This window comes from Eubalaena glacialis, chromosome 4, assembly GCF_028564815.1.
Source record: "Eubalaena glacialis isolate mEubGla1 chromosome 4, mEubGla1.1.hap2.+ XY, whole genome shotgun sequence".
NCBI classification, from domain to species: Eukaryota; Metazoa; Chordata; class Mammalia; order Artiodactyla; family Balaenidae; genus Eubalaena; species Eubalaena glacialis.
The window spans coordinates 149,095,721-149,113,717 of NC_083719.1; the positions used below are offsets into that span (position 1 = coordinate 149,095,721).

General features: G+C 43.1%; 1 protein-coding gene across 3 annotated transcripts in view; it reads left to right on the forward strand.

Moving 5' to 3' along the window:
- Nucleotides 1–17,997, forward strand: part of TENM2 (teneurin transmembrane protein 2) — a 988,081-nt gene that overhangs the window by 461,328 nt on the left and 508,756 nt on the right. The window contains exon 1 of one of the 3 annotated variants that reach the window (XM_061188439.1): nucleotides 3,675–3,813. The exons of the other annotated variants lie outside the window; for them this stretch is intronic. Within the exon in view, the coding sequence (XP_061044422.1) occupies nucleotides 3,675–3,813 (139 nt within the window). Of the gene's footprint in view, nucleotides 1–3,674; nucleotides 3,814–17,997 lie in introns of those variants that run through there. 3 annotated transcript variants of the gene reach the window in all.

The following is a 17,997-nucleotide window of genomic DNA, read 5'->3' on the forward strand; positions in this document are numbered from 1 at the left end:
ATATCAGGAAAGGCTTCCCTAAAGAACTGAACTGATGAATAGCAGGTAACCAGAAGAAGGGGTTAGGGGGAGGGAGGGAGAGGAGGAATATGTGCGGACTGGGAGGAAAATAGTGAGTTCCAAGAATGAAAGGGTAAGGCTCCTGGGGCAGAGAGAGGGAGCAGGAGAGAGGAGTGAAACAGATGGTAAGAAGTGGGCAATGTCCAGATCCAACACAGGTTCCTGGTCCATCTTAAAGGGATATGGACTCCATTCTCGGAAAACTGGGAAGCCAGCGAAGGATTTTGAAGAAGGGGCTGTCATCAGATTTGTCTTTAAAAGATCATTTTGCCTGCCATGTGGATAAAGAATTAGAGAGACGAGCAAGAGTGATATTGAGAGAACCAACATGAGGTTGTCATACTGTGTAAGATGCAATGATGGCAGAGAACAGCATGATAATTTGTCCTTTCGCCTTGGAAGTGTACAATCTAGTAACGGATTGGAAATACATACACAGACTATTACCATGAAATATGTAATGTGCCACAGGAATTAAGCAAAGTAAAATGAGAAAAGGGAAAAGCCATTTTAGCAGAGAAAATCAGGGGACTATCTTCTTACGTGTTGAACAGCCAATCCTGTGACCTGAGGTTTGTTTGTTTGTTTGTTTTTCTTTTTTTGTTGTTGTTTTGATTTTAGTTACAACTGCTTCCAGGATAAGAAACTGCTTTAAAAGTAGCATTCCCACTGTTTCGGTTGCTTTTAAAGCTACAACACAAACACATATTTTATATTCAGTTTCACATTATCTTTGTCAGACCGTAGAAAGCATGTTTTGGTTAATTTCCTTTTAGAAAGAAGTAAGTGAATTTCCCATTCCTTGTCCAGGTCATCTGTCTGTCAGTACAGTCAGGAAAAATATAGAGACAAATCTCTTTGTAGAGGACATACTACTGCTGAGTCAACAATACGGACACACAGGCAAATGCAAATGAAAGGTATATGATGATTTTATCCTGAGAAATCTGAAAGAGATTGCAGGTAGAAAGACCTATATAACGTTCTCCTATAGCTCTTGGGGCCCCTTTTTGAAATATCCTTCTGAGACTCCACTCTACTTATCATTCATCACTTCCCACACCTAGATCCAGCTCTCTTTCAATGAGGATGGCCAGTCAGGTGCACTGATTTGCTATGATGGAAAAGCTGCCAAGTTCCACTGGTGAATCTCCTTTGAAAAGAAATAGGCTGAATTATACTGAGCTTATGGGAAGGAAAACTTTCAGTTGGTCATGTAGAGAGGCATTGGGAAAGTTCTTGCTCATGATTTCATATTGGCTTAATTCTCAGCTCCATCCATATGTGAGTTTGGGTAAGTCATTGAAGCTCTCTGAGTTTCTTTGGAAAAATAAGATGGTTATGCTGATTGATCACCCAGGTGTTTTGCAATCTTAGTTCCAGATATATATTTCCATCCAGGAGAGCTGTGAACTAATTTTCCAGAAGGTTCTTTAGGCTCAGGATAATTGCAAATGTTTAGTTATATGGTCTATACACAAGAGAGTGCTTGACTCTATGTATCCTTCATACTGATGTCAGAGAAAAAAGAGAGAGAGAATTCCTTTAGTCCTCTGAGTATCTGAAAAATGCATTTGGGGCAAGAGGTGGCTCTTTGAATATGAATTTTGACTGTGCCTGGTGGTTTTGAAGATTGAAGAAACATCATATCTGGGCTAAGAAAAATAGTAGTCTCCCATAGTTTGCATTCTTAGACCACACCCAGAAAATTCTGTTCTATTTGATATGGTGCAGTTTAAAGATGCTGACAAATCTGAATCAAAGAAACATGATAAAGATGAAGAAAAATCTGGGAAATTTGCTATATAAGGAAAAGTTGTTAAAAATTGGAAAGGCTTGGTCTTGCAGACTTAGGGATACATTACAGCTGTCTCAAATATTGTGTAGAACTGTCAAGGGAAGAGAAATGAGACTTATCCTGGCTCTGCCTTTCCTATTAGGCCTGGGGTAAATCGATTGAAATTTTAGCCAGCTTAATTTGCGCTCAGTGTGGAGAAGAAATTTCTGACAACACTAGCTAACCAAGAATGGAAGGTGACCTAGTTTCCCTTGTGTAGGGGAGTAATACGCAGGAGACTGGATATTAACAATAGTGATCATAAGAGGCAGTGATTTAAGTGCTTTTGCACGTATTAACTCAGTCGTCATAACACCGCGTTGAGGTCGCTTCTTTTTATCATTCCAATAGTATGGATGGAGAAACTGAGGCACAGTATGGCTAAGCCACTTGCCTAATTTGTCACCTAATTAGTAGGTGACAAAGCTGGGATTTGAAACCATGCAGTCTGATCGTAGAGTCCTCAGGCTTAACTGAGCTGCTCTATTGCTTATAGATGGGCATCACTTAGAGAATCTGTGGATGGGATTTCTGCCCTGAGTTTCCAAGGAGGTGTTTGAAGAGGCCACCAGTAGCAGTGCATTCTGGGGTGGTGCATAACACATTCAGAGGTGCCTTCCTGCACGTGCACCCAGAGCCCTTGGGGTTGAGCCTCCACGCCCAGTTGCTCATTCTACTGTAGGTACGCATAGCCATTCAGTTGCCTTCCCCACACCATCTGGAGTTGGGCTTCGTTGTTTCTTGGTAGAATTGTCTTTGTCTTGCCATATCAATGTCATCCACCTCAGCCATACCCTGACATCCCTTTAAAAAAAAAAAAAATCGAAAACATATCCAGAAACATTGCAAGAAAAAAAGCCCTGCTCTCTGGGTGTACAGGCTACAACTAGACCTTTCTTCCAGACATGATGGATAGCTGTTTGTCCTCTTCTCCCCCGGAGACTGCACCTTATATGTATGTTTGAGAGATACCTTGCCTGCATCAGCCCTTTGACAGTTAGGAACCATAAGAAATGGCAAGTACTTTCTAGTTCGGAAAGAGAGAGAGAATCCCTTTCAGACTTGGTAAGATTTTTCTAAAGGTAACTGACCAAGAAGGAGAACTGACCCCACTTCATATACAGGTACTTGAAAATCATTTGACAACAGGTAGTTAAAATGTAAGTATGCCATGCTGTCAATCACATTCTGTCTTTCTGGATTTGAACGCTTGTTTCACTTGAGGGAAGATGATATTGGAACATTTTATGGCATCCATCAACAAGAATGTGCACATGGTTTCAAATAAGGGTTTCCAGCCTTCTGAAACCAATTACTTCTGCCTAAGTAGAAATGCCAAAGCAGAGATATGTCAGCAACTAAGAGAATAGTTGTTTGAAGTAATAATAAATACACCCAATGATGATGCCTTGAAACAACAGAAACTGTACACATACACACACACATGCACAAACCTTTTTAAGAAATATTTTTAAAAGTCTGTGTCAAACAGTGTTAACCCAGAGAAATGCAGAAATGTCAGACATGGGCAGGACTTGCGGTTGGCATTTGGCTGCCAGCGGGGGAGGCGTCCTCCCACACTAATTCCTCAGGAACCTCATGCTGTGTCTGTCTACAGGGAAGGGAGGAAAAAAGGGAGCAGGGGGAGAGCAGATACTGCCTCTGATGTTTTTCCTTCGCAGCTGGAGAAGGCCTCAGCTGTGTCAGGCTGGGACTGCTGGTGATTTTCTGTAGAGGGGACCACATAAGGAAGAGCAGCCCATCCCAGTTTATGCCAATGGTGAGCCAGCCTCTCCTGATCGTCAGCGTGGCTGGCACAATTGAATGCAAGCCAGACTGCCTCTCATGGAGACGCGTCAGTGCCTCACCTCTGCCTGTGAGTCCTCTCCATGGGAAGGTTGTGATGGAGTCTCTGGGTAAGGATAACGGAGGTGCATGCACGTGGGGCTTTGCAAGGACCTTTCCTAATTGACAGAGTAGTTGGCGCTTTTCCTTTAAGCCTTCAGTGGGTATTGAGGGAAGGATGGGGGACTTGGCAGTGAAACTGCTCTTGCCTGCAGCTCTCTAAGAGTAGCCGTGGATTCTTGTCACCGAATAGAATTTCCAATTCCTATCAAGCTGTGGATCTGCAATTTTTTCTACTACCTTCATGATGGCTGCCAGGTATGGCATCAGAAAAATATTCTGTGAACATAGATATAAAATGGGATTGATTAACTGTAAACATCTGTTAGGTCAAGCATCTTATGTCTATTGCCGAAATATTCTTTCAAGTGACTCTGTCTACATATGTCACATTTTTTCACCCTCCAGAGACCTATTTGTGGTAGCTCTCTGTGCACTGATTGGCTTTACCCTTGGCTGTAGCTCTGTGTTGAGGCATTTTATTTTTTTAACATCTTTATTGGAGTACAATTGCTTTACATTGTTGTGTGAGTTGCTGCTGTATAACAAAGCGAATCAGCTATACGTATACATATATCCCCATATCCCCTCCCTCTTGCATCTCCCTCCCACCCTCCCTATCCCACCCCTCTGGGTGGTCACAAAGCACCGAGCTGATCTCCCTGTGCTATGCGGCTGCTTCCCACTAGCTATCTGTTTTACATTTGGTAGTGTATTTATGTCCATGCCACTCTCTCACTTCGTCCCAGCTTACCCTTCCCCCTCCCCTTCCCCGTGTCCTCAGGTCCATTCTCTATGTCTGCGTCTTTATTCCCGTGCTGCCCCTAGCTTCTTCAGAACCATTTTTTTTTTAGATTCCATATATGTGTGTTAGCGTAGGGTATTTGTTTTTCTCTTTCTGACTTACTTCACTCTGTATGACAGACTCTAGGTCCATCCACCTCACTACCAATAACTCAATTTCGTTTCTTTTTATGGCTGAGTAATATTCCATTGTATATATGTGCCACATCTTCTTTATCCATTCATCTGTCGATGGACACTTAGGTTGCTTCCATGTCCTGGCTATTGTAAATAGAGCTGCAATGAACATTGTGGTACATGACTCTTTTTGAATGATGGTTTTCTCAGGGTATATGCCCAGTAGTGGGATTGCTGGGTCATATGGTAGTTCTATTTTTAGTTTTTTAAGGAACCTCCATACTGTTCTCCATAGTGGCTGTATCAATTTACATTCCCACCAACAGTGCAAGAGGGTTCCCTTTTCTCCACACCCTCACCAGCATTTATTGTTTGTAGATTTTTTGATGATGGCCATTCTGACTGGTGTGAGGTTGAAGCGTTTTTAAAAACAGGCAAAAAGAAAGAGAGGGGAAATGATTCATTCTATTAACCGAACTTTTATTCAAAACATGGATGATTCTTGCGATCTGTATCTGATATTTAGTATGCTGAACAGATTTTTAAGAAACTCCTGGTGTATTCTGCTGCAGGTGCTGGGTCTGTTGACGCATCTTCACGTGTACTATTTGCCTTCAAAGGGCACACTGCTGTCACGGCAATTTAAACAGAGTAATAATAATCCCTTGCATTTCAGGGCAATTTATGTTTTACAGAGTTCCTTTACTCATTTTATCGTATTGATCTCATTTGATCATTACATCAACCCTGTGTGGTAGGTATTACGATTTTTATTAGCTTCATTTTGTGAAGGAGGAAACTAATGGCAAAGGACTCATCCAAGGTCATACAACTGAGAAGTGGATGTGTTGGTACTTCACTCCTCGTCTCAGGCATTTGTTTTCTTATGCAAATGACCTGTAGGTGGTAGAGACACAACCACACAAATACAGGTTCCTACTTCCATACTGTCTAACACATGTTTGCCATTTTCCTTGTGTGGCCCACTTCTTGCTCTTCAGGCCACAGTAAGGACAGTGTGGAGTAGGACAAGTTCCATTTGAGTGTGCGATGCCTTCCTTTCCTGCTGCACACATGCGTACACACGCGTGCCGCATGTGCACGCACTCTGCTCCCTGGGTTTAGGGGCCCTGAGATGCTGTGAATTTCCTGTCATTTAAAAAGCAGATCATTACTAAATCTGATGGAGGGTTAATATTCACTATCATGACTCTAGGGAAACAGAAGGCCGATTCTATAGTAGTGTGATTTCATCGACAGTTGTTTGAGTAGAAGGGATCAGGGAGAGCCGGGGGAAACGCCAACGTCCTTCACATCATCACACATCAGGTCCCTCCGCGTTTGAGAACAAGCGAGTGTGCCCCCAGCAGCCAGGGAGGGCAGACACCCTCGTGGAGCTTAGCGCTCTGTCAAAAACTGGCCAGCCAGAGACCCTGAGAGCTAAGACCCGTGCGTGAAGTATCTAGGGACACTTTCTTTTTTTGGCTGCACTGTGCAGCATGTGGGATGTTAGTTCCCCAACCAGGGATCGAACCCGTGCCCCCTGCGGTGGAAGCGCAGTGTCCTAACCACTGGACCGCCAGGGAGGGCCCTAGGAACACTTTCTAATGGCTACCTGGATAAGCCCCATGGGATTCAGGCGGATACGATCCCCTCCTCCCACCCCTCCCTTCCCCCAACCAAGGCCCTGCTTCCCAACGTCCGCATTCAGGCTCAACAGCAGGTGTCCACTGACTCTTTGTCGGAACACAGGGATGCGACTTGAACTGTCATGACACAGGCTCCCATGAAAAGGGCGGCATCTCTTTTCAGGTCTACCAAGTATGCTTGGCAGTACTTTCTTCGGCAGAAAGAGGGCGAGGGATTTTGCGTGACATTATTTCCTTTGTCAGGACAATTTCATATTCTCAAGCCGCCTTCTTAGATCATTGAACAGTGCCCCGGTTACTTTCTAGAACAGACAGATGCCCTCCCACCTCAGCCACCGTCTGCCTTCGTGCTTTCATCCACGCACACGTACAGAAGTGATACAGAATATCGCCAGAGTTGGCCTGGTGAGGGCTGTCTTTTCAACTTTCTTTTTGAGGTTATTCTGAAAAATCTCTTGAGACATAGGTGGAGGGTGGATTCATCAAATCTTAAAATGTCAGAGCTGGAAGGCAGCATAAATTGCATGTGGTCCAACTGTCTCATTATAATGATGAAGAAATCAAGTCCCAGGGAGGTTGAGATTTGTCCCAGTTTATCATGATAATGACTGTGTTCCATATCTTGCATGTGTCCTTCACGTGCCCCTCCATCTTTCAAGACCTTGCTCTCTGTCCTGAAAGCTGACCACATAGGCTGCATTGTGGGCGCCCTCTTCCTCTGGCTGCCAACTGTTTACTCAGTGGGAAGAGATCAGAGGGTGGAGGGAAGTGGGGCAGGGTACTTATCACCAGCTTCCTCTTTGTCGTAGGGCCACAAGCTGGCTATTTCCCTGTCCCCGAGATGCCAACCCTCTCAGGTGGCCCTCTCCATATAGTTTTCTCTTTCTGGTTCCCCTCGTCACTCCCTCCCCTTGACCCTTGACAATGCCGGCAACTTCCCTCTTTGGCTTGCCCGAGAGCACTGCACCAACCCTGTTGTCTTCCCTGATCCCCGACCACAACTTTTAAAATAGTCCACTGAATAAGCTTTCCTCACTTTACCCAGTTTGTGTGTCATCTGCTTTCAGGCTGTGACCTTGACTGACATAGTAACAGCTGGAGCTAAAACTACAGCCCAGCTGGTTCTCCCTCTTCTGACCCCCCTACCCTGTTAGTCCTTACACCATACTTCGTTTATTATGGATAGCTTAATACTTTGCATAAATACATTATCTCTTATAAATACATATTGCTAGTCACTATGAAAAGTATTAGCATTCAGTGGTTAAACGCATGTGTTCAAAGTCTTGGGTTCAAATCTCGGTTCTGCCACTTACTAGGTGTTTCTTAACTAGCAAGTTGCTTGACCTCTCTGTGTCTCAGTATCCTCGTTCATAACTAAAAGGCTATGGTGAAGATTAAATGATACCAGTGCATTCAGAGGACTTAGCACACGTAAGTGTTCAATATGAAGTGTTCATAAGTGCCCAGCACATGGTAAGTGTTCTGTAACTGTTAGGTTTTACTAGCATTTGCTCTTTGTCAGGACTCAATTCCTGTACATGGAAACATTTATTAGGACTCTAATTCTGTAAGTGGAAAATGTGTAGATTTTCCTGAGCCTTGCACAGTGTCATAAAATTTCATGAGGATGAAGTCGTTAGTTCCCAGGAATGCCGAAGAGTGATGGGGAATTGATGGGGAGGTGCTGATGAGTAGGGATGTGAGTCATGGGGCTGCGAGGACAGATGGAACAGGAATGCAGACAGCGCCCTGACGGACAAGCCTAGATTTGCCCGGAAACTGTGCTTTGCCTGGGAGGGACGGGAATCAGCTCCCTTCCGGCAGGGTGGGTGTCACTTCCCAGCTGGCGGACCCGAGGGGAGATCATGGGATCTGTTGCTTGAGAGACACAGTCATGAGCCTGGAGGTTCCTGCAACAATAAAGATACAAGGGCTAGTTTCCAAAGATGCCGACGAGTCCCCACCTGGAGACGTGATTTCTTTCATTTCAGGGTGTGAAATAAAGCATTGGGTTCTTTTTCCAAAAAAGTAGATTTTGTTTTTCAGAGACTTATGCTTCCTTTGTAATTGTTGATGAATATTTAGAAATGAGAAATGGGTTATATTTGAGTGTGGCCGTCCTGGAGAAGAGTTGTGGGTATTTGGAGAGAGGGACTGGACCATCCTAAACTACCTAATCAAGTAGAATGTGAGGCGGGCTCCTTCCCGATTAAAACTCCGTGTGGTGCATTTTCTCCTGGGCTCCCCAGAGGTGTGGTAAGTCCTGGCTTCCCTTACTGACGTACAGTGTCTTCTCTCCTATCATTAAATAGGAGCCTGGGACGTGCCTCTGAAAGAAAAGGAAATAAAGTCATCCCATCTTCTATTGCCCAGTAACAACCCTCTGTTATTTATGTCAGACAAGCAGAGAATTGAATACCCTTTTGGAGACTGTAGGAACCTAGGAGGAAGTCCACGCTGTACTGTCTCTGCGAGTGGGTCCTAACATCCTACTCAGGCAGCCGGGGCTCCTCCCACTTGACCCCTTTTTCCCTTTTCTCCTTTGACTAGGATTTTGATTTCTGGTCCAGAAGGTCATTAACCCTGGAGCCGACAGTCAGATTGCATTGAGGCTGCCCTAAGCGCCCTTGATGGAGTGACTTGTAAATAAATGTCAGTCCCTAGTGAATGTGCTTCCCCCCATAGCTGGCCTCTTGTTGCTCTGTCCACCCCGTGTGTCCACACTCCCGCCCAGCAAGGCACCCACTGAGCGCCTCTGTGGCACCGTGTCCAGGACTGTCTGTGACTAAGATAGTGAGTGAACACATCCTCCTTTCTCAACTTGCTGCTGTATCTCTTTTCAGTCTTTTTTTTTTTAAGGAACTTTGTCAGCGAGTCCTCTCCCGAATATGCTATTTAAAAGTAAATCACTCTCTCTCCTACCCAGCCCCCTCACTCTCAATCCCCTTTACCTCGTTGTATTTTTTTTAAATTTTTCTTTCTTTTTTTTTTTTGTTCATGGTACTTCTGAGTTTCTGACACGCTATGTGGTTATTTATTATGTTATGGTTCTTTGCCTCTACCCACTGATACATAAGCACCACCAGGGCAGGAAACTTGGTCTATTTTGTTCAAAATTATATCCCGTGGGCCCAGAATGGTGCCTGGTACATGGTAGGTTCTCTGCCAGTGTTTCGCAGAATGAATGACTAACCAAGAGTCCCGAAGAGGCCACTCCAAGAAATTCCTTAACTCTAGACAAAGGCCCAATGCTGTGTTTTTCTCCACCTTGAAGACTGTGAACTGCTATTAGGAAAAATCACTCAAAAATCAGATTCTATGAAAATGTCAGTATCAAGGCACAAGAGAAATTTGTCTTCATAACTGATACATGTTTCAGCTTTCGATTATTAACAAATTGAAAGCACAAGGTTAAAATCCGCAAGTAGTACACGACCCCACAAAATGCCGTGCCAACCTCTGATTAAGGCCCAACGGCCTGACGTGAAGCATCAGAATCTATTCCAGGGCCCTCTGCGGAAACTGGCATCTCCACTTAGCTTCCTGAGTTTCCCAACAGCTGTTCTGAGCTCGGGCCCTTGACATTCCCCCTCCCACCACAGAGGCATCCAACGACGATCATATATCCGCTGGGCCAGAGATAGAGAGAGAGTGCCAGAAGGGCCACATCTAACAAAATCACTGATTAGAAAAGTTTCATCAACTTTGAATCATCAGTATGCTTGCACCAATGAGCTGAGGGCTGCAGGAATCAGCTGTGTGGCTGGAAAGAATTAAGCAGATGCGGAAGTACCGCCTGACTTGGGGCTAGCCTGAGGAACACGTAGTTCTTGATTCTCAGATGGCTTTTTGGAAGGGAATTAAAGTGACTAATTTTCCATCTCTCTCTCACACACACAAACACACACAGTGTGCATGCATGCATACACAGATCTAAGGTAGCCTACAAATGAGCTAAGAATCTGAGCAGCTTTTTAGGAGGAAAAAAATCTCCTCCTGCCACATCCCCAAACACCCTTATTTCTACTTTTAGGTGTGGGAGAACCTAAGCACGTCTATGATCTGTTTTTCATCTGCATAACACATTCGAGCTTCTTTATCAGGTAGAAGAAATTCCACTAAAGATCAACAAGAATGCATAATGTTTGCAGTGGCCAATCATTTTCTCAGAGCTGCTTCCCTCCGCTTCTTATCTTCGTGTGTTTCTTTTGCCTATGTGAGACCCTCTGGGATTTAAGTTGGTGCCCCAATATGCAGGGTTCTGGCTGTCAACGGGCAATGGTAAGGTTAGGGATGAAAAGCCGATTTTAGATACTCTCCTAGCGTTGATCTCTGATAATCAGAAAGGCTTTTGCTGTGCTGGTTCACTTCTGTGCTTAGGCAAAGGCTTTGACAGATTTACTGCCACAGCGTTTTCAATCTATTATAAAGTAGCATCAGCATTCAGGGTGCCGTTTCCCTTTCTCTGACCCAGTTTTAAAAACATCCAACTCAAGGTGCTTCATTGAGTTTACATAGAGGTTGCAAAGCAATCAGAATTCCTCCTACAGTTGTTACCACAAAAATTGCTATAAGGCCCCTGTATCTTGCCCTCCAAAAGCTGCTGTCTTTTGGTGTAAAGAATGACTGCCATGCAGGAAATACTTTACCAAAATCCATCCAATTGAACTGTCAGAGTTTTGTTTTGTTTTGTTTTGTTTTTTCCCTTCCTCCCTTGATTCCTTTTCCATTATCACTGATTTTCTAGTTTGTAAAGTCCACGTTCACACTTTCTCTCTGGCCTGCCTTCTCCCTGCAGAGCAATTCCAGAAACCAGTTCTGCGGCCCTAACGCACACGCTATTGAATATTGGCACTCCAGGTCACAAGAGTTTATTCCAACTCTCTCGTTGAAGGCAGCCCATGCAAGGCTTACTGCTTAGAGAAAAATATGGTCTAAGCAAGTGAATGCTTTAAAAGATCTTTCTGAAAAGTGCTTCTTGAGGTAGATTGGTTTGTGTTCCATCCTGTCTGCTGTGTTCATTTTCTCTCTCACCTACACAGGCCATAGAAAGCACAGCTTTTAGCAACAGCTTTTCCCAGCTCACAAGTCAATGTCATTGTGTTCTTTCCATTAGATTCTTTATGCTGAGTGTTTGAAATGGCAGCCTCGAGCTCCCAAGTGATCAGCAAATGTCAAGTGTCCCCAAGCACAGAAACCAGCTGAGATACTAAGACACTGCAGGGTGAAGGAGAATTGTATTATTGTTAGGTTTCTGGTGGGACGGGGAATAGGAGAAAAGGCGGGGGGTGGGGGTGGGGGTGGGGGGGGAGAGGATGCCTCACACAGACACACACACATCATCTTCAATTGCTCAGCATCTTTCGATAAACAAAGTCACGCTAACACCAAATTTGGAGGCAGTTTGCTAACTTCATTACCAACCTTGCCTTGAACAAATGGTAACTGGCAGTAGGTACTTCTGACTTTTCATGAATTTGTTTTAATACCTGGAATGTTTCTCCCATGGAGGCTGAACTTCCCCTCACTTTAAATTGTCTGTTTACTTTAATGAAGCCTTCCCCAGCTCTCCAATGTGTTGAGCTTGACAAGCATTAATTTACAGAGAGCATTTTTTTTTTTCCTTGTCTTACTTTTTTTTTTTCTTCTTTACTTTAGCCCTTTCGTGCTTGCAAGGCAAAGAAGCCAGTAAACAACTGACAAGCAATACATTGTTAATCCGGGCTTTCTAGGGGAGAAAGGTGACTTAACCAATGAAAGTCTGAATTTCCAAGCTATTCCTGCTGATGGTCTACGTTGTGTCTCTTTACTTTGGCTTCTTAAAATAGGCATCTTTAGATAGGGTCTGGCCAAGAGAGAGATGCTGGGAAATTCTCAATTTCACATTCCTGCTGTGGCAAAAAGAAAAAAATTCATAGTTGGGGGTAAATTTGAGAGACTGCTGAGTCTTCCTTCCACTTCTTGTAACTCCGATTTGACGCTTCAAGCTGCTATTTGCTTTTTTCTGTCTCCGTCCAGATTTTACTTCTCCCAGGAAATGTTCAGTGACCACCCCTCCCCATGCCACCCACAGTTAAGTAAGGTTCCTCTTCCCTGCTCTCATGGCACCATCTGTTTTTTCCATCACAGTGCTTCTTATATCCTATTTAAATTAATTTAGCAATTTAATTTAAATTGTCTCGATTGTCAGCTCTCCAAGGAGTGAGATGCTCTCTCACCCTTTTGTCAGATCCCACCTGGCAAAGAGCAGCTTCCCAAGAAGTAGACCTCTGTGGGATGTGATTTGTAAGCTTTGTGATCTGGAATCCAGAAAGAGCGCTCACTCTCGCCTCTGTGTTTCAGACAGTCCATTGAGTCACGTGTGGCAAAGAAGCCTACCTTTTCAGAAATAAGTAGAGTACGTTCTTAAGCAGAATGGGGGCGCTGGGAGACTGCGAGCCATGCGGATTGCCTCTTCTCCAGTCTGTCACCCTCATGCAGAGGAGATCAGGGCCAGGATGCATATTTATGATCTCTGGATGAATGTGCCTGCTCTACCTGCCCATGGGGAGCTCTCCCACGAGTCTCCCCTCCACCAGCCACACTTCCCTGCTTTGATGGATGGAGCTGACTGGGCAAATTGCTATGCTGATGAACCGCTCAGCTACCTGAGCACATGTTCCAGGGAGATCTCCAGGGATAAACCACATTTTAGAGAAGGCTTCATCCACAGCCTGGGGTGAGCCTTTTAGCCCTGAGCTAGTGGAGTTGCTGGGGTAAGGAAGATGAAAAGACTACAGTTATCGCGCTCACTTTTTAGCAACCCCAGTGCCTGTCCTTGGGCTAGAAGGAAGCCTTACTGCATTTTTCTCTCCTCCCAGAAAGTTATTCAAATTGAGACCTCGAGGTCTGGGTGTCACTGTGCTCATTGAAAGAGGGAAACCAAGAAGCTGAACTGAAAGCACTTAAAGGCAGGATGCATTACCTTAAAATATGCAGATGGAAAACTGACATTATTGTCAATGGCAGAAGTCACCTTTCTGAGTAAACATTCACCTCTGGGCAAATGCGGGGCTGTGTTTCTTTCCGTTTACAAATGACAGTATGCAAATGCAGGGTGGTTGTGCCCTAGAACTCGGGAGTTGTCTTCTTTCATCTATCCGTAATGAGGAACATGCAGGAATCTGTCACAAAAAGGCACCCTGGGCTTGATTTGTTCCTTCTGAATAGAGGGGAGTTCAGCGTTAAATCTGCCAGTTGGTTTTGTGCCTAAGTATTACATCAGTCTCGTGTATGATCTTGCATCCTGTGTAAAATGCAATACTGGGGCCTAATGGGCAGGATTAGCAAGAGCTGGGAAGCCATAAATGAAAGTTTCTTGTTTCTAGAGAACAAGTTAGAGCTTTTATATTATCTGCCGCGGAGCTCGGTGAATTTAAATATATCTCTTGGGCTTTGGTAATATTCGTGTTAATGTCAAAATTGATCCCATTGTTATTGAGACGTGTGGGTTTTTTTTCAGGCTGAAGACCCATAGTGCCTGTTGCCAGGGCTGATGAATATCTGAGTGGGATAGGTTCCTTCCATCCTTTTCCCGGAACTAAGTGAGGTTATCATTGGTGCCTGCTACCAAGTTGTGTCTGTAGGTTTGCCTTTTCCTGTAATTCACTCATAAACTTCACTGATATTTTTTGAGTACCTACTATGTGCCAGACACTCTCCTTGACTCTGGGGATGAAACAGTGAACAGCAAGATCTGGGCTCTTCCCCCATAGGATTCCTACTTAGATATGGAGAGAAACAATAAAGTAAAAAAGCAAAAAATTCTAATTGCGCACTGACATCAGTGCGCCATGGGAAAAGAGGATGAGAAGAGAGGGAATTATGGGGAGGGAAACCACTAGATCTGTTGGGGACAAGACAATATTTAAGCTGCGACAGAAAGGATGAGGCCAAGCCAGCCTTGACGATGGAGAGGGAAAGAGCTTTCAACACAGAAGAATAGTATGTGCAAAGATCCTAAACTGGGGAAGAGCCTGGGATATTTGAAGAATTAAATGGAGACGGGCATGTCTAGTGCAGAACAAGAAGGCAGCGTGGGATGAGATGGAATTAAAGAGGCTCCTGCAGAGAATACATCATACAGGGCCTTGTAGCCATTGGAAGGAGTTTACCATTTTATCCGAAGTGCAGTTAGAAGCCATGAAAGAGTGTTTCTTAGTTCAGTTTATATCTTTTAAATCTATATTTTCACACCTATTAGGATGGTTATTATTATTTTTTAAAACGGCAAGGCTGAGGAGAAATTGGAACCCTTATGCGTAGCTAATGGGAATATGAAATCGTATAGTACTTGTACAAAACAGTATGGCAATTCCGCAAAATATTAAACCTAGAATAACCGTAGGATCCAGGGATTCCACTTCTGAGTATATTCCTAAAAGAATTAAAAGCAAGAACTCAAACAGGTATTTGTACACCCATGTTTGCAGCAGCAGTATTCAGAATTACCAAAAGGTGGGGATAAACCAATTGTCCACTGACAGATGAAAGGATAAGCAAAATGGGATATATGTATTCCACTACATGTATAGTGGAAGAGTATTCAGGCTTAAAAAAGGAAATTCTGACACATGCCTCAATATATGAACCTTGAAGACATTATACTAAGAGAAATAAACCAGATACACAAAATAAGTATCATATATTCCTACTTATATGAGGTACCTAAAGTAGTCAAATTCATAGAGACAGAAAGTACAATGGTGATTGCCAGGGGCTGGGGGAAGGGGGGGTGCGGGCGGGGAGGGAATGAGGAGTTGCTGTTTAATGGGTATGGAATTTCCATTGAAAAGGTGTCAGAGTTCTGGAGATGGATGGTGGTGATGGTTATACAACACTGGAAACGTACTTAAAGCCACTTAATTGTACACTTAAAAAGGATTAAGATGGTAAATTTTATGTATTGTATATTTTACCATCATTTTAAAATGCTTTGAAAAAACCCACTCTATTTTATGCTAGCTAGAAAGGCAAGAGAACAGTAGGGAAGACAGATAATTGCTTCAGTCCAGTATTAAGACAATGGTAGTCCAGTGGCAATAGAGATGCAGAGGATCAGTGGATCTGAGACATATATTAAAGGGAAAAAGCTACAGGACTTACTGATGGATAACATCACAGTTCTTTATAGTTTGACCTCTGATACACTTGAAGCTTTTAGACCACACTTATGGGGGGGAGGGGGGTGCGGGTAAAGACTGGCAGAATCCCTTTGACTGGCAGATGTGTTTAAGCTTGACATCTTGGTGTATGACAAGGAAAGCTTTATTTTTAAACCTTTCAGTAGTCTTGGATGGAGTATGGGAGCTATTGCTGTTGACATGTGAATATTTGCATGCACTGTCACACAGCAGTCATATGCTCTGTGTGAACACGGCTTGTCTTGTGATTTGCAGGGATAACTAGCATGTGGCTGGAGTTGTTCACTCCCTTCCTTATTAGTAATGCACGTCTTCCATTAGCATATGCAACTAACTACTCCCTTTCCCCTGTGTAGTGCTGACATTCATTGTAATGATTTATTATCCAAGCTAAATAACCCTCAATGTGAAACAACAAACATGGCTGTGTTTGTGTTTTCCATTTGTTTTGTTTTCTCTTTCTTGCTTCCACATAAGTGGATATTTCTTTACGTGATAATTACATGGTGCAGAAACAAACAATTGGAAAGCCCAATAGAAAGATGATGAATGTGGTTTATTTTTTTTTTTTTTTGATTGAAAATCTATGCCACTTTAGTGGCATCCCACATAAGTGACCTGGAATTTAAAAATTATTAGATTATTAAGATGTTTGTTATGAACAAACACTCCATATAAGATTTAATGATCTATGAAAGGGCCACATTTGGGCTTCCCATGGAGCCTCTGAAGAGCCCAGGAGTCTTGTTTTTTTTGTTTGGAATGTTTCTGGAATGGTCTGAACCATGAGGTTATAAAATGGTAGAGAGTATTGGCTGGGTCTGGAGCTCAGCAGTTCCACTGCCTGAGTCATATCCCAGCCACTGACTGGCTGTGTAACCTTAGGTGATGTACTTAAGCTCCCTGAACCTCAGTGTTATCTTCTATAAAATGGGGCAATAGCCATACCTATCTCCAGAGGTCCTTGTGATGATTAAGTGAGATACTAAATGTAAAGCCTTTGGAACAGTGCCTTAGAATAAATGCTCAATAAATATTAGCTGTTATTATCATCAGTGAATTGCAAACTATATGCCCATGAGAAAGACGTTACGAAAATAAATGTACGTAGAGACATAATATAAAAAGATAGAGAAATAGACTGGTGGTTGTCAAGGGGGAGGGGTTGGGGGAGGGATGGTCCGGGAGTTTGGGATGAGCAGATGTAAGCTATTATACATAGGATGGGTAAACAACAAGGTCCTACTGTGTAGCACAGGGAACTATATTCAATATCCAGTGATAAACAGTAATGGAAAAGAATATAAAAAAAGCATATATATCTATGTATAGCTGAATCACTTCACTGTATAGCAGAAATTAACACAACATTGTAAATCAACTCTACGTCCATAAAAAAATTTTTAAAAAAAGAGAGAAATAGATACACTGAGGTCATTATTGTGTGACTATGTATGTATGACAGTGAAATTAATGTGAGGAATGCTTTAGAGTTTATGGTGTGCTTGGTGTCCATGATAAAGATTTAGCAGGATTTTACCCTGTACAACAGTGATTAGAAATCTTGGTCCATAACTAGTTTGATGTTATTGCAAAGGCACATCCTCACCCACTCTGGTTACTCTGTTTCTTATTAGATTTGTTGCCCATTTTAATCACAATGACCCCTCTTCACATCATTCTGGACATTGGAGACTATTCATTGGCTCATGATAGTTTCAATAACTTAACATTACAGAAAACTAATTGTATTGTATTTCATCCAGTTAAAGCTACTTTACCTGGCTTACTATGGGCAGTTCTGTTTTCTAAAGAAGGAGAAACAGTAATTTTTGGTTGAGCTGCAGCTTACAAACCTAAGCAGGTTATTCTTGCCACAGGCTTTTCCCCAATAGAAAATTGTTATTGATATTTTGTAAGTATATTCCGTTCAAAGGTAAAAGGCTGTTTCCACTTGCCATTTTTCTAGTGATTTTTTTCCTACACTGTGTCTGCAAGTCAACACTCCTGGGCTCAATTAAAATATGTATTTAGCCACTGGATTTGCAGAGAGATGATCAAACTTGAATACTAATACCTGGGCTATTGCCTATGAATACGAGGATGGTGCACATTGAGGGATGGCTTTCAAGACAATGGCCAGCGAAACCAGGATGTGTGGCACTGATTACAGCACAGCGCACACGTACAGCTGGATTTTGCAGAGTTTTGCAGCAAACACAGAGCGTTGCTCATTAAAATCACAATTCGACTGAGATTACGCCCAGTCTCAATCATATGAATTATGGGAAATTTCAAAACCACCAAAACTATGCCACTTTCTACCTTCCCAGTGCCTAGCGGTCCCACAGGACAGGCGTTAGTTTTTCCTAACCTCTGCTCTGAAGACCTAACACATAGCATCATGATAGCAACTGATACTTGTGGAGTTCTTACTGTG